Source organism: Ursus americanus, chromosome 3 (assembly GCF_024610735.1).
Source record: "Ursus americanus isolate L20-20 chromosome 3, mUrsAme1.1.p, whole genome shotgun sequence".
Taxonomy (NCBI): domain Eukaryota; kingdom Metazoa; phylum Chordata; class Mammalia; order Carnivora; family Ursidae; genus Ursus; species Ursus americanus.
The window spans coordinates 56,009,778-56,023,329 of record NC_142129.1 but is presented as its reverse complement, the minus strand read 5'-3'; the positions used below and the strand labels follow the sequence as shown (position 1 = coordinate 56,023,329).

General features: G+C 36.4%; 1 protein-coding gene and 1 long non-coding RNA gene across 2 annotated transcripts in view; one reads left to right on the top strand and one right to left on the bottom strand.

Moving 5' to 3' along the window:
* The window catches only part of AHR (aryl hydrocarbon receptor), a 43,940-nt gene extending 31,105 nt beyond the window's left edge, over positions 1-12,835 (top strand). The window contains exons 5-11 of the mRNA XM_045793097.2: positions 125-248; positions 915-1,045; positions 2,453-2,655; positions 3,382-3,491; positions 4,150-4,291; positions 8,907-10,107; positions 12,607-12,835. Coding sequence (XP_045649053.2) covers positions 125-248; positions 915-1,045; positions 2,453-2,655; positions 3,382-3,491; positions 4,150-4,291; positions 8,907-10,107; positions 12,607-12,750 — 2,055 coding nt within the window. The 3' untranslated portion in view covers positions 12,751-12,835. The remainder of the gene's footprint in view (positions 1-124; positions 249-914; positions 1,046-2,452; positions 2,656-3,381; positions 3,492-4,149; positions 4,292-8,906; positions 10,108-12,606) is intronic.
* Positions 4,466-13,552, bottom strand: part of LOC123789205 (uncharacterized) — an 87,030-nt gene continuing 77,943 nt past the window's right edge. Inside the window, exons 3-5 of the long non-coding RNA XR_006778717.2 lie at positions 12,147-12,252; positions 9,522-9,618; positions 4,466-4,583 (exon numbers count right to left, since the gene is read on the bottom strand). This is a non-coding gene — a long non-coding RNA (uncharacterized LOC123789205). The remainder of the gene's footprint in view (positions 4,584-9,521; positions 9,619-12,146; positions 12,253-13,552) is intronic.

Here is a 13,552-nt window from a genome sequence, read left to right as displayed (position 1 = left end):
CTCATGTACACTCATCACCACTGACAAGCACCCAGTAATCGAGCTACATTCTGAAATTAATTTAGTAAGCCACGTTTTTTAAATCAGTACTTTAAAAAAGTTTCCTTGTATCTTTTTTCTTCAGTCTGATGTCATACATCAGAGCGTATATGAACTCATTCATACTGAAGACCGAGGTGAATTTCAGCGTCAGCTACACTGGACATTAAACCCTTCACAGTGTACAGACTCTGGACAAAGAATTGATGGTAAGAATGCAAAAAATAGCCTGGTGATTTTAAAAGATTTATTTATTTGTTTAGAGAGAGTGTGCCAGTGGGGAAAGGGGCGGTGGGGGCGGAAAGAGAGAGAGAGAAGCGGACTCCCTGCTGGGGAGTCAGACACAGAGCATGATCTCACACCCTGAGACCACAACCTGAGCTGAAATCCAGAGCCGGGTGCTTAACGGGACTGAATCATCCAGGCGCCCCTCTCAGCAATATGTTTTATAAAAATCACTTATACTATTGCGACAGATTGGAAGAAATGTTTAAGGGTGATACTCAAGTATGTATAAATTGTTCTGTCTGAAAAATGGACCAAATAAAACAAACTGGAATATGCAAGTATACAAAAACCTTTCTCAGGGCAATGCTTTTAGAAGTCTGTGAAAGTGTTAAGATAAAAGGCATTAGAAAATATGGATATTGTTGACAATAAACAAAAACAAAACTGAATAGGTAAAATCCTATGTAGTAAAAGTGATATTCCATATATTTTAGTTTCTTTTCATTAGCTACTCTTCTGAAAATGGCTATTCTTTTTTTGTATTCAGAATAGAACCCAGTTTGGAAATTAACACAAATTTCAGCTATCCAAACACTTCATTATACAGCAAAATGACATATAAATTTATGTTGCTATTATCTCTGTAGAAGCTAATGGCCTGCCACAGGCAGTAGGCTGTTATACCCCAGACCAGCTTCCTCCAGAAAACTCTTCCCTTATGGAAAGGAGCTTCGTGTGCCGACTCAGGTGTCTGCTGGATAATTCATCTGGTTTTCTGGTAAGGCGCAAGATTGTATGATTACTGGCAATTGTTATTGTCAGAAAGCAAAAAAGAAACCTAAAACCATTTTCTTTGGTTAGATTTGAGTTTGGTTTTTAAAACTCCTTTATAAAATAATTTCACGATGGAAAATAAAGATTACTTTTTTTTGGATTTCTAATATCTTCCATCAGTCAAAATCTCAGTCTTTTAGGATGTAATGACAAAGACTGAGTGAAATAACATAGAACCTTGTATTTTGCCTATTTTGAGGACTTTTTAATGTTTAACACAGAGAACTTTGTAGTCCTACGTAGCAGCAGAATGCGTATCCTCTTTGGATTTCATCCTTGCCAGACAGAAAAATTATCATGGCCCTTTCTACATAGCTACAGTCACTGCCATCTAGAGAAGGGGTTGTATATTCGCGATTGCAGAATCTTCTCGTGGTATGAGCTGCCGTTGTGCGGCCTGAACACCTGAACAGGGTCGTCTGGGAGCGGCTTTAGCAGGCTCCTCGCAGTGGTAGTGGTCTTTGTCTTTAAGGTAGTGCACTCCGCTGGGTACAGGAGAAGAGAACATAAAGCATGATGCGTATTACTTTTGTGAATTACCAGGAATTTCAAATAGATGATAAAATCTTAAACATTAGCAGACAGTGCTTTTTGTCGATGTGTTTATTTCTAAAGATAATTTTGCTGACTCAGAGGTAGAATTGTGCTTTGAGATGGTCTTCCTAGTACTGTTGATGAGTGAACATGTATTTCTGAGATGGAATTGGTATCACTGGGTCTTGACTTCTTTGTGTTGCTATCATGTACTGAGGTTGGAATCATCCCTCAGCCTCGGTAATACCCTTTTAAGCAACTAAATCGATCATGTTCACATTTAAATTATCTTTGTTTCCTCTGTCTTCTAAAAGCGCCCCTTACTGTTAATAGAGTTCTCTACATGATTCCATTATTCATTGTAGCATTTTAATTAAATTGCCTTTTATCTCTATATAACAGATTACCGTGAGTTATGAAATAGTGAGCTATGGACTACAGCTTATCTGAATTTGAAAATTAATGTGTGCTTCATGACTTTATCACTGTTCATTCATTGAGGAAATATGTACCGAATGCCAAGGGGGGGGAGCTATGCTTGCTAGGCGTGAATGACAGGGCTGTCCTGAGCTCAGAAAATGACGCAGGTAATTTTGTTGCGACAGTTCCCTGGTCAGCCCTTTATAAGATAGTGTTCGTCCTGCCTTTGGGGATAGCTGTCATGGGCCTCCTGCGGAGAAAGGTGTGAGAGTAGGATTAGTCAGCCTCAGGAACTTTTATGGAATTACCACGAATAGCGGAAATGGCCACGATTAGGCCTTTTGAAATGAACAGTTTTAAAGTGTTAATTTTAATGAACCAGTTTTGTTTTTTTAAGGCAATGAATTTCCAAGGGAGGTTGAAGTATCTTCATGGACAGAACAAGAAAGGGAAAGATGGATCAATACTTCCACCTCAGCTGGCTTTGTTTACAATAGCGACTCCACTTCAGCCACCGTCCATCCTCGAGATCCGAACCAAAAACTTCATCTTTAGAACCAAACACAAACTAGACTTTACACCCACTGCTTGTGATGCCAAGTAAGTAAAGCATTTGCAGTTGTATTTCATTAAATGTACATGTTGTTGCAGTAAATCTCTTAGCATGTAAAACAGAGTGTAGCTTATAATGTTTATTACGATGTGAGCTGTTACTTCTTCATACTCTTTCACTACAGCCTTTTAAAATAGTTTCATTCGGCTCACAGATTTGATAATAATTTTTTACAATAGTTGTCCCAATTTCTGTATCATAAAGGTGATTTGCTTATATTAGTAATATTCAGTATCCTGATGACATTTATTGTTGGTTTGTTTTACATTCTTAAAACATACAAACTTTGATTTTTAGCCCTCAAAGTGTAGTAACTTCCAGAAAATTATGAAGTAGACTGTGATATTAGCATTCATATCATATCAAAACGTATCACTGTTTTTCTTCTAATAGGGGATTTCAGACAGGTTTGAAAAACTTTGCCCCTCAAACTTGGAGTATAAGCATTCTACATTTTTATTAAAGATTTTGTTTTATCTATGTCATCTATTCTCTTAGATCCCTCTTTAACCATGCTAATTTTCATGTTCTCTATTCAGGAGAAGAAAATCATCTAAAAACTGAAATTAATAGCCATAAACACAAGGAAGCAGTTACATGAATGTGGTTAATTGTTTCTACCTGCTAATGTAAAATTCTGAATGTCAAGGAAAACATAGTGCAGAAAAAATAGCATATAACCAGTTTCTTAGTTTACCTTTTTTTTTTAACAGAGGAAAACTTGTTTTAGGCTATAGTGAAGCGGAGTTGTGCATGAGAGGATCGGGATATCAGTTCATTCATGCCGCTGATATGCTTTACTGTGCTGAGTACCATATCCGGAGTAAGTTGTATTCCCTTTAAATATGCCTGAAAAATGGCATACATTCTAGTACATATTTCAGGATATTACAAAATGTATTTAAGGCAACTATTTGAATAAACTTACACTCACTGTCATACCATTATGATTAACCTGAATTACACACTTTATTCATTAAGTGCTCTCCAGCTGCCACACAAGAATACAGTTTAATTACTATGAAAATGACCATTTTGCCCAGTGTTTCACTCAATTTCAATAGCATATTTAATGGTATCACTAATTTATAAATCTGTTAATAGATTTATAGATTAATACTTAATTACACAATTTTAAAGCATAAATGACAGAAATGTTCCCTTTTTAAAATGAAAATAATTTTATCCTTTTGTTTTCCCCACACTGGATACTCTCTCTATAGTTTCATGTATTACCAGAATTTTCTGACCTAATCTTCCCTCTAACCTACTAAATATAACAAATTTAGTCTGAAATAGAAAAAAACAACTCTGAAGAACTGTTTCCATGCATTTTAATATACTGTGTTTAAAAGTTGTCAAGACATCTATCCTCTGCAGTGATAAACGAAATACATCCAAAAATATGTTAGAGGGGCTTCATTTCCGATTTTCTTTAATATGTTGATTTTGGGTTTGATAACTTCTATATCTGATTCTAGTGATTAAGACTGGAGAGAGTGGCATGATAGTATTCAGACTTCTTACCAAAGACAACCGATGGGCCTGGGTTCAGTCTAATGCTCGCTTAGTGTATAAAAATGGAAGACCGGATTATATCATTGCAACTCAGAGGCCTCTAACGTAAGTACGCAGACAAAATGTTTCATGTCTTCATTTTATTTTTCATAACACTTTGGTTTATAAATCCTCTTACGTGAAAACTTCCAGATAAGTTCTATGAGAATTTTCTCTGGAAGTAAAAATTGAAAAGATAGCCTGTATAGAAAGAAGGCATAGTGAAGGACATTGAGAAGATAGAATTGACAAACTTTATTGAACAACTAAATAGATAGAATTACAGAAAGAGAATCAACAATGAAAACTCCAGGGTTTTACTCTGGTATGTGAAGGAACGATGAAAAGCCAGTGCCATCTGTAAAATAAAATAAATATAAAAGAATGCTATGTTTAGTATATGCTTTCTAAGCAAGCAGTGGTTTTTATATATTCTTATATATATTCTGTATATGAGTGTTTTGTCAAATACCGTATTGCAAATATTTTCCCTGCTCTAGAGAGCTGATGTTTGTATGTGCCTTGAGGTAAGGATCACCATGGATATTTTCCTTTTTGTGTGTATCCAGGTGACCAGTAACATTGAAAAAGCCATCTTTTCCCCGCTGCACAGCATTTTAATTAGGGGATTCTGTCTGTGGTTCTCTTTCTGGGTTCCGTGAGTCTAGTTGTCTATTTTCACACCAAGAGCATGTTGTCTTCATCGCTCTATCTTTATAGTAAATCTTGATCTCTGAATGGATCACGTTTGTTGAGGGTTTTTTGTTGTTCTCCTTCAAGATTGTCCTCTCTGTTCTTTACCCTTTATATTTCCACACATATTTTAGAAATCCGTTGTCAGTTTCCACCAGAGTATCTGTTGGGATTTTGAATGGAATTACATTGAAACTATAGCTTATTTTGGGAGAATTAACATCTTTATAATATTCTTCCAACCCGTGAACATGGTGAATATGTGTATGTATATGCGTACATGAGTACGTACCTGTGTCTTTGTTTCAGCAATAAGTTGTATTTTTCTTACCCGAGTCTTATATATTTTTCTTAATTTTACTTCTAGATATTTGATCTTTTGTGATAGTATTCTACATGTTGATTTTTTTTAATAGTGGCTTGTATTCGGTGACCTTGCTAAAATCTTTTTCTCATAATTTGGATTATTCAAAGTTTTCTAATACATACCATGTATGAAATTTTTTAATCTTTATTATTTCTTAAAATTCCTTTATTGTACTGGTTAGGCCCTCAGTAAAATGTAAAAGAAATGATATCAGGTTTCATTTTTGTCTTCTTCCAAGCCTAAGAGGGAAACCCTTTAATATTTTACTGTCGAGTATAATGTTTGTGTATAATATACATAATATATATATATATATATATATATATGTATGTATATATAAATTTAAAAGCTTCCCTTTCTAGTTTACTAAATATTATCATCATGAATGGGTATTGAATTTGGTCAAATACTTCCTCTGGATTCATTGATATGATGATTTTTCTCTTTTGTGCTCTATTTTCTTTTTACTTTGTAAGATCTATAGTGATTAACAAACATTTCCTGATACTAGAAATTCGTGCCTTCTCTCTTAATATTGCTAGGCGGCCATTAATTTTTAGTGTTCTCAAGGATCCAACTTTTGCTGATTTTTCCTCTTGTAGGTTTTTTTCTACTTCATTTATGTCTGCTTATTATTTCCTTCCTTCTACTCTCTTTGGGTATAATTTGCTATTTTTCCAACCTTTTCTTTAATTTCCCTTTAAGGACAACTTCAACTACATTCCTAATGTTTTGATAGGTCTTGTTTTTTCTATTCATGATTTGTTTAGAAATATAGTGGTATGTACTTTATACGTTGGGGATTTTCTAATCTTTTTGTTACTGAATTTTAGGCCAATTCCACTGAAGTTAGAAAACATTCTGAGTGATTTCAGTTCTTTGAAATTTGTGGTAGCTTATTTAGGATCTAACATATGGTCAATGTTAGCAAAATATCCCATGTGCTCTCGTTAAGAATATATGTTGTATTGCATATATGGTGTTCATGTATCCGTGGTCTAGTGTGTGCTGTTCATATTTTTATTTGAGTTTCATGTGTGCTTGTTCTGTTAGTTATTAAGAGGTTATTTGTTGCATTTTCTCATTAATGAGGCAGGACATCTTTTTATATCTTTCTAGGGCATTTTCCTTCTGTGAATTTTCAGTTCATATCATTTGCCTGTTTTCTACTGTGTTGTTTGGCTCTCCCTTGGTCCTCATTGGAGCTGTTTACTTAATATAAATATGAAAGTGCATATATTTATACTTACACTATATGTAGTATATATAAGAAATTATAAATCTGATATTTTCCCCATGCCTTAACTTGATCTATGAATTCTTTTGCCATGCAAGATTTGTTATGGCACTATTTTCCTTTACAGAGTCTAGATTTTTTATTTAGATATGACTCTTCCTACTCAGATTTCTAAAAATTTTTAATTAACGTTAGTTTCAGGCGTACAACATAGTGATTCAACAGTGATATACATTGTGCAATGCTCACTGTCAGCATATAAAAAGTTATTACAGTATTATTGACTGTATTCCCTATGTTGTACTTTTCATCCCCATGATTTAATCCCATTCATCTACTTCACCCAGCCTCCTACCGCCTTTCCTCTGGCAACCACCAGTTTATTCTCTGTATTTGAGACTGTATGTGTTTGTTTGTATTTGTTATTTTGTTTTCTGGACTCCACACAAGTAAAATCGTATATTTATCTTTCTCTCACTTATTTCACTTAGCATAATACTCTCTAGGTCCATCCATGTTTTTACAGATGGCAAGATTTCATTCTTTTATATGGCAGAGCAATATCCCATATCTTATCCTTTCACCTGTTGATGCACACTGTGTTGCTTCCATGATTTGGGTATTAGAAATAAACAGAAGGGTGCATATATCTTTTCGAATTAGTGTTTTCGTTTTCTTTGGGTAAATACCCAGCAGTGGAATTACTGAGTTGCCTGGTATTTCTGTTTTTAATTTTTTGAGGAACCTCCATACTGGTTTCCACAGTGGCTGCACTAATTTGCAGTCCCATCAACAGTGCGCAAGGTTCCCTTTTCTCCACATCTTCAACACTTGTGGTGTTGAAATGGGGATGTACTTATTGCCATTTGTTCACTCTTTTCTGATTGTTTTTGTAGTTATTCCCTGTTCCTTGTTTTCTTGCTCTCTTCCCTTGTGATTGATCTCTTTCTTTAGTGTTACACACACACAAGGAATCCAGGTGTATCTAGTACACATTTTTAGTTTGTGGCGACCTTCAGGTTCCTACGTAACGACATATCCTAAGTGCAGAGCAGTCTATATTACATTGGTGGTTGCTTAAGTTTGAACACGTTGTATAAGCACTGTTTTTAGTACCCCTTCCATCTTTTATGTACTTGATACATCTTTTGTGATTCCCTAATTTTCTAGATAATTCTACTACCTTTTTAACAACCTCTACTGTAGGTTTGTCAGTAAAATTTTTTCCTTTCATAATTTTCTTCTGGTTATGCTCTGTTCTTTTTTGCTTAAGGCACTCCCTGTAACACTTTTTATAAGGCTCGCTTAGTAATGATGAATTCTCTTTAACTTTTGTTTGGGAAACTCTTACTCTCTCCTTCAATTCTGAGTGATAACCTTGTTAAGTATTCTTGGTGGTTGGTTTTTTTCCTTCCAGCATTTTGAGTATCTCAGGATGCTCCCTTCTGGCCTGCAAAGTTTGTGCTGAGAAAGCAGCTGACCGTCTTTACGGGGTTCCGTTTGTTACAAGTAGCTGCTGCTACTCTTGCTGCTTTTAATTGGGTTCATCGTGTTTGACACTCTCTTTCCTTCCCCAGTTTAGGGAATTTTTCAGCTATTTCTTCATGTATGTTTTCTGCTCCTTTCCCTCTCTGTCTTCTCCTACTGGGATCCCTATACTGTGAACTTTTTTGTGCTTGATGTGGTCACAGAAGTCTCATCACTTACCTCTTTTTCTCTCTTGCCGTTCAACTTGGGTGCTTTCCAGTTCCCTGTCTCCCAGATCACTGATCTGTTCTTCTGCATCTTCTAATCTGTGGCTGATCTCTAGTGTATTTTTCATTTCAGTTATAGTGTTCAACTCTTTTTCTCTCTCTCTGTTGAAATTCTTCTCCCAAGTCTTAATCAGGTGGACTGTTTGTTTAGTTTGGTTCTGGTTTTGCCCTACTCTTTTGTTTGGAGTGTATTCTTCTGTCTTCTCAATTTTTGACTTTCTAATTAGGTAAAACAGCTACCTCTCCCAATTGTGAAGGAATAACCTGTAGGAACATCTCCTGTGTAAGTTACGTGGCTCTGGCACCTTTTGCTGAGTGACTGCTGCGGTGCTGGGCACAGAATCCTAGGTTGCTCTGCACAGGCAGCACCCTGGCCAGGATGGTTAATTCCTAAATTCTTAACAGCTTATGTTTATATTTGGATCTTTATTCTAGTCACAATTTATTTTTTTCTGCAGGATGTCAGGGATGTAAACTAAGTGTGGAAATAATGATTCTACTAAGTTTTGGGGCAAATTCTAAATCATCTCAATTTGTATAGCACTTGTCATTAGAAAAATATAAGTCAAAATTACGTTCATGCTCCCTGCTATCAAACTCAGTTACAACTTTTTTGGTACCCAATTTTAGAGATGAAGAAGGAACAGAACATTTACGAAAGCGAAATACGAAGTTGCCTTTTATGTTTACTACTGGAGAAGCTGTGTTATATGAGATAACCAGCCCTTTTCCTCCCATGATGGATCCCTTACCAATAAGGACTAAAAATGGTGCAAGTGGAAGAGATCCTGCTACCAAATCAACTCTAAATAAGGATTCTTTCAATCCCAGTTCCCTCCTGGCTGTCATCATGCAACAGGATGAGTCTATTTATCTCTATCCCGCCTCAAGTAGTACACCGTTTGAAAGAAATCTTTTTAGTGAATCTGTGAATGAATGCAGTAATTGGCAAGACAATATCACACCAATGGGAAGTGATAGTATCCTGAAACACGAGGAAATAGGTCATTCTCAGGAAATGAACCCACCACTCTCCGGAGGTCAATCAGGGCTCTTTCCAGACAATAGAAATAGTGAACTGTACAGCATTATGAAACAGCTAGGCATTGATTTTGAAGATATCAAACACATGCAACAGAATGAGGAATTTTTCAGAACGGACTTTTCGGTTGAGGATGACTTCAGAGATATTGACCTAACGGACGAAATCCTGACGTATGTCCAAGATTCTTTAAGTAAGCCTACCTTCGGGTGTCCCGATTACCAGCAGCAGCAGCAGCCCGCGGCTCTGACCTCGAGCTGCATGGTACAGGAGCACCTGCGGTTCGAGCAGCAGCAGCAGCTGTGTCAGAAAATGAAGCATATGCAGGTTAATGGCATGTTTGCCAATTGGAACTCTAACCCGTCTGTGCCTTTTAGTTGCCCTCAGCAAGAAATACCACAGTATAATGTCTTTCCCGACTTACCTGGGACCAGTCAAGAGTTTCCCTACAAAGCTGAGATCGAGACAGTGCCGTACACTCAGAACTTTGTTCCCTGCAATCAGTCTGTGTTACCACAACATTCCAAGGGGACACAGTTAGACTTTCCCGTAGGGAATTTTGAACCATCCCCATACCCTGCTACGAACTTAGAAGATTTTGTCACATGTTTACAAGTTCCTGAAAACCAAACACATGGACTAAATCCAGAGTCAACCATAGTGAGTCCTCAGTCGTGTTATGCTGGGGCCGTGTCCATGTACCAGTGCCAGCCGGAGCCTCAGCCCAGCCACGTGGCTCCCGGGCCCTACAGTCCCACCGTGCCGGCTCCACAGGCATTTCTAAACCAGGTAAGCAAGCGTTTTATCAGACCCTGAATAAACCCTTTCAGTGGTTCTTCTCACATTATAGGTACACAAGTTATAAACTTTCTAGGTCTGTGACTCCTTTTTTATAAGCCAGTGCTTTTCTAGTATTAGTATGTTACTAATACTGATAGATCTTTTTTTTTACCTACCTGAGTTGTAAAGGAGAAACAAGTCAAGGGCTGAGGCAACATGAATATGTCCGTAAGTTACCAGGTGAAATTAGTGAAAAGTTTATTGTTTAGAATAGATCCTTGGGTTTCTCTCTCTCCTTTTGAATTATATGGTCCTTTAAAAATCTAGAGTTCAAAATATATTTTCATTTTTAAAAGTAATTTCTTTAGGGGCACCTGGGTGACTCCAGCTCTTGACTGTGGCTCAGGTCATGGTCTTAGGGACATGAGATCGAGTCTGACGTTGGGCCCCATGCTGGGTGTGGAGCCTGCTTAAGACTCTTTCTCTCCCTCTCCCCCCCCCACTTGCCTACACTCACATCGTCTCTCTCTCTCAAAAAAAAATTCAAAGCTCAGTTTTTTTATATGGGTTATAGTCAGTGTAGTTGTGCTTTCTTCAAATGCCTTTGTCCTTGGTGAGCCTGAATTCAGTCCTAGTTTCCTCAGTTTATCCATTGAGGTGGAATGTTTTCTTCTGGCATTTTTTTAAGAAGCCTAGCTCATTGGTTTTCTCTCATGTGGTGCAAGCTGACACTGTATTTTCTTTCTATTTTTTAAATTTTTACCTATTTTTTTTTAAGCAAGCTCTATACCCAACTTGAACTCAACCCCAAGATCAAGAGTCACATACTATACTGAGCCACCCAGACACCCCTGTATTTTTGTTTTATAAATGTGTCATCAAAATCTTTTCACCAGCAACCACACTTTACTTTTAGATTTAATCACTTAAAAAAAAAAAAAAAGTTAACGATGATAGCTGTTCTCTGTGGCTCCCTGGGAATGTATGTTTACATTCAGGCTTTCCCCTTAGAAAATATTTAGTTCACTTTAAAGTATAATCAAGTAGGCTTTTGAAGAAAATCCTGATCCAAATTAAGTTCATTGGTCTCTATTTGCTGTGTCTTAAAGTTCTAGATTAGCAAAAAAGATTCATATTTGTAATCGTTTTTTATGACATTTCTCATACATTTGGTTTGTCTGTAGATGAGCTTTGTAGTGGGAAACAGCAGTGGCAGCTTCTCCTGAGTACATCCTCATTCCCAACACCCTTCAGTTGTCTCAGAATTTAGTTTTCAGTTACCGTCTACCTCACAACATTGATGTGGCAGAGATGGGTAACTAAACTGTTGACAGGTTAATCATTTAGTTTAAAATTCAGTTAATCGATTATAGTTTAAAAATGCATTACCACAAGTTCTTCATTTTCTCCCTCTACTCCGTATTCCTTCTTTATGAATAGTAAGGTAATCGGAAGTCTGTAGACCTATATATTCCCCCCAGGGAAGTCTTTTATATTTCTATTGGATAGCACTTCTTTTGACAATATATTTAAAGAGAATTGCTGACACGCATGGTGTTAGGACTGATAAGAGTCATGTATTCAAAGCCCAGCATTCTCTGAATAATACCGACTTCGTTTGAAGACTGCACATGGCTGCTGTTCATTGAAGACCTAGATTATGTGACTCTTACTCTATATTTAATGTGTGTTTTGGAGGATCTTTTAAGTCTAATGTTAGTTAACATTAACTCTAACGTTACGTAGGCTTTATTTGAAGCAACTGAAGGTATGATTTCAACCTATTTGAAAGTTTCCACAACTTTCACTATATACTAAAGTCCTACAGAGCTGTGTATCTGCCTTTTTTTTTTCAGTAGCATTGCAGACTAATTAGACTAATTTTATTGTAAGAGGATGAGAGCAAGCATTTTATTTGGTAACTTAAGTACTGTTATAACGGTCCTAATTACAGATTATTAAAAGCATGTAACAAAAAATTGGTTTAGGAAATCCTACCCATCTCTGTAATATTCTAGGAATATTAAGACATCTCTATAAGAACTGACCTCTTAGGGAAAAGTCCTAGGTCTGCAGTCCGGTGTATTAATTTTGAATGCAGTCAATTCATCAGTACCCAGAACTTGACGGAGATGAAATCTGGTCGAAGCAAACCTATTCATGACAGATAAATATAACTCTGATTCAGAGCTGGTACTCTGGGATCCATCAGTTCCTATCCAAACAAAAGGCAATTTGTTCATCAAATACTCTTCTAACGTAAGGAGTGCAAAATCGGAGATGAGACCCATGTATCACACATCTGTACCATCTAATGGAGAAACCAAAGGTTATAAATGCAACACATAGTATATGCCCAGTTGATCTTCACTGAATGATTTAAAATGTAGCAATGGTAAAGAATTTGCAGTTTAACAATATACAAGGCAGATATTTTAAAAATGCATTTTATTGGCTTAAGATACTTGAAAGATCTAGTCTAATCACAATTGCTATTTTTGTTCACAGTTTCAGAATGGAGGCGTTTTAAATGAAACCTATCCAGCTGAATTAAATATAAATAACACTCAGACTGCCACACATCTTCAGCCCCTTCATCACCCACCAGAAGCCAGACCGTTCCCGGATTTGACATCCAGTGGATTCCTGTAAGCCCATTTTAAGCACCTTGGTTTTTGGATGAGTTTGCAGAAGATTACAGAATCATCAAACTGTCAGTGTTGGTCATCTGCAAGTTTACACGGAGGCATTGATGTGTGGTGTTCGCACTGTTTTTCCAAACCAAACTTCAGTGTTTTTAAGCGTTAAAAAAATTATACAAAGTGTGCTGCCGCAGAGAGTGAGGTTCCGTCCCTATTTCACGGGATTCTGAGTACTGGAGAATATACAAAAGTTAATTAGGGGAACTTTAGGACACTTCTAAACCAAGATTTGTGAGGGAAAAAAATGAAATACTTTTGAGTTTTCAACTTCCAGATTATCAATATTAAACTCATTTATAGCTTCGGCTTTTATCTCAGATATTAAAGTAAGCGGTTTGGTGCTTTTATAAAAGATAATCTCAGTGCTTTCCTCCTTCATTGTTCCTGTAAGTGCCTCACAATTTTTTGTACCTATAACACTGTAGGATGTATATTTGATAGAAAATATACCGTTTTTTAATAACATTCTGTGCACAAATATTATTTGTATTTCTTAAATTCAGTCATTTTTATTATTCCAAGCATGTTTTAACTGCACTACTCACCCACTTTCTTCAGGAAAAGGGCAAATAATGATTGAAAAAATATTTATTATATAATCTAGTTGCTTCTAGACTCTAAATGTTGCTCTGTGCCTTATGTTGAAAAATTTTTGAAAGTAAAATGTGTTTCCGAATTATTTTTTGAATGATTATCATATAAACATTAAGACCGCAGCACTAACACATCAACAGTGTTTTCAGAAGACACAT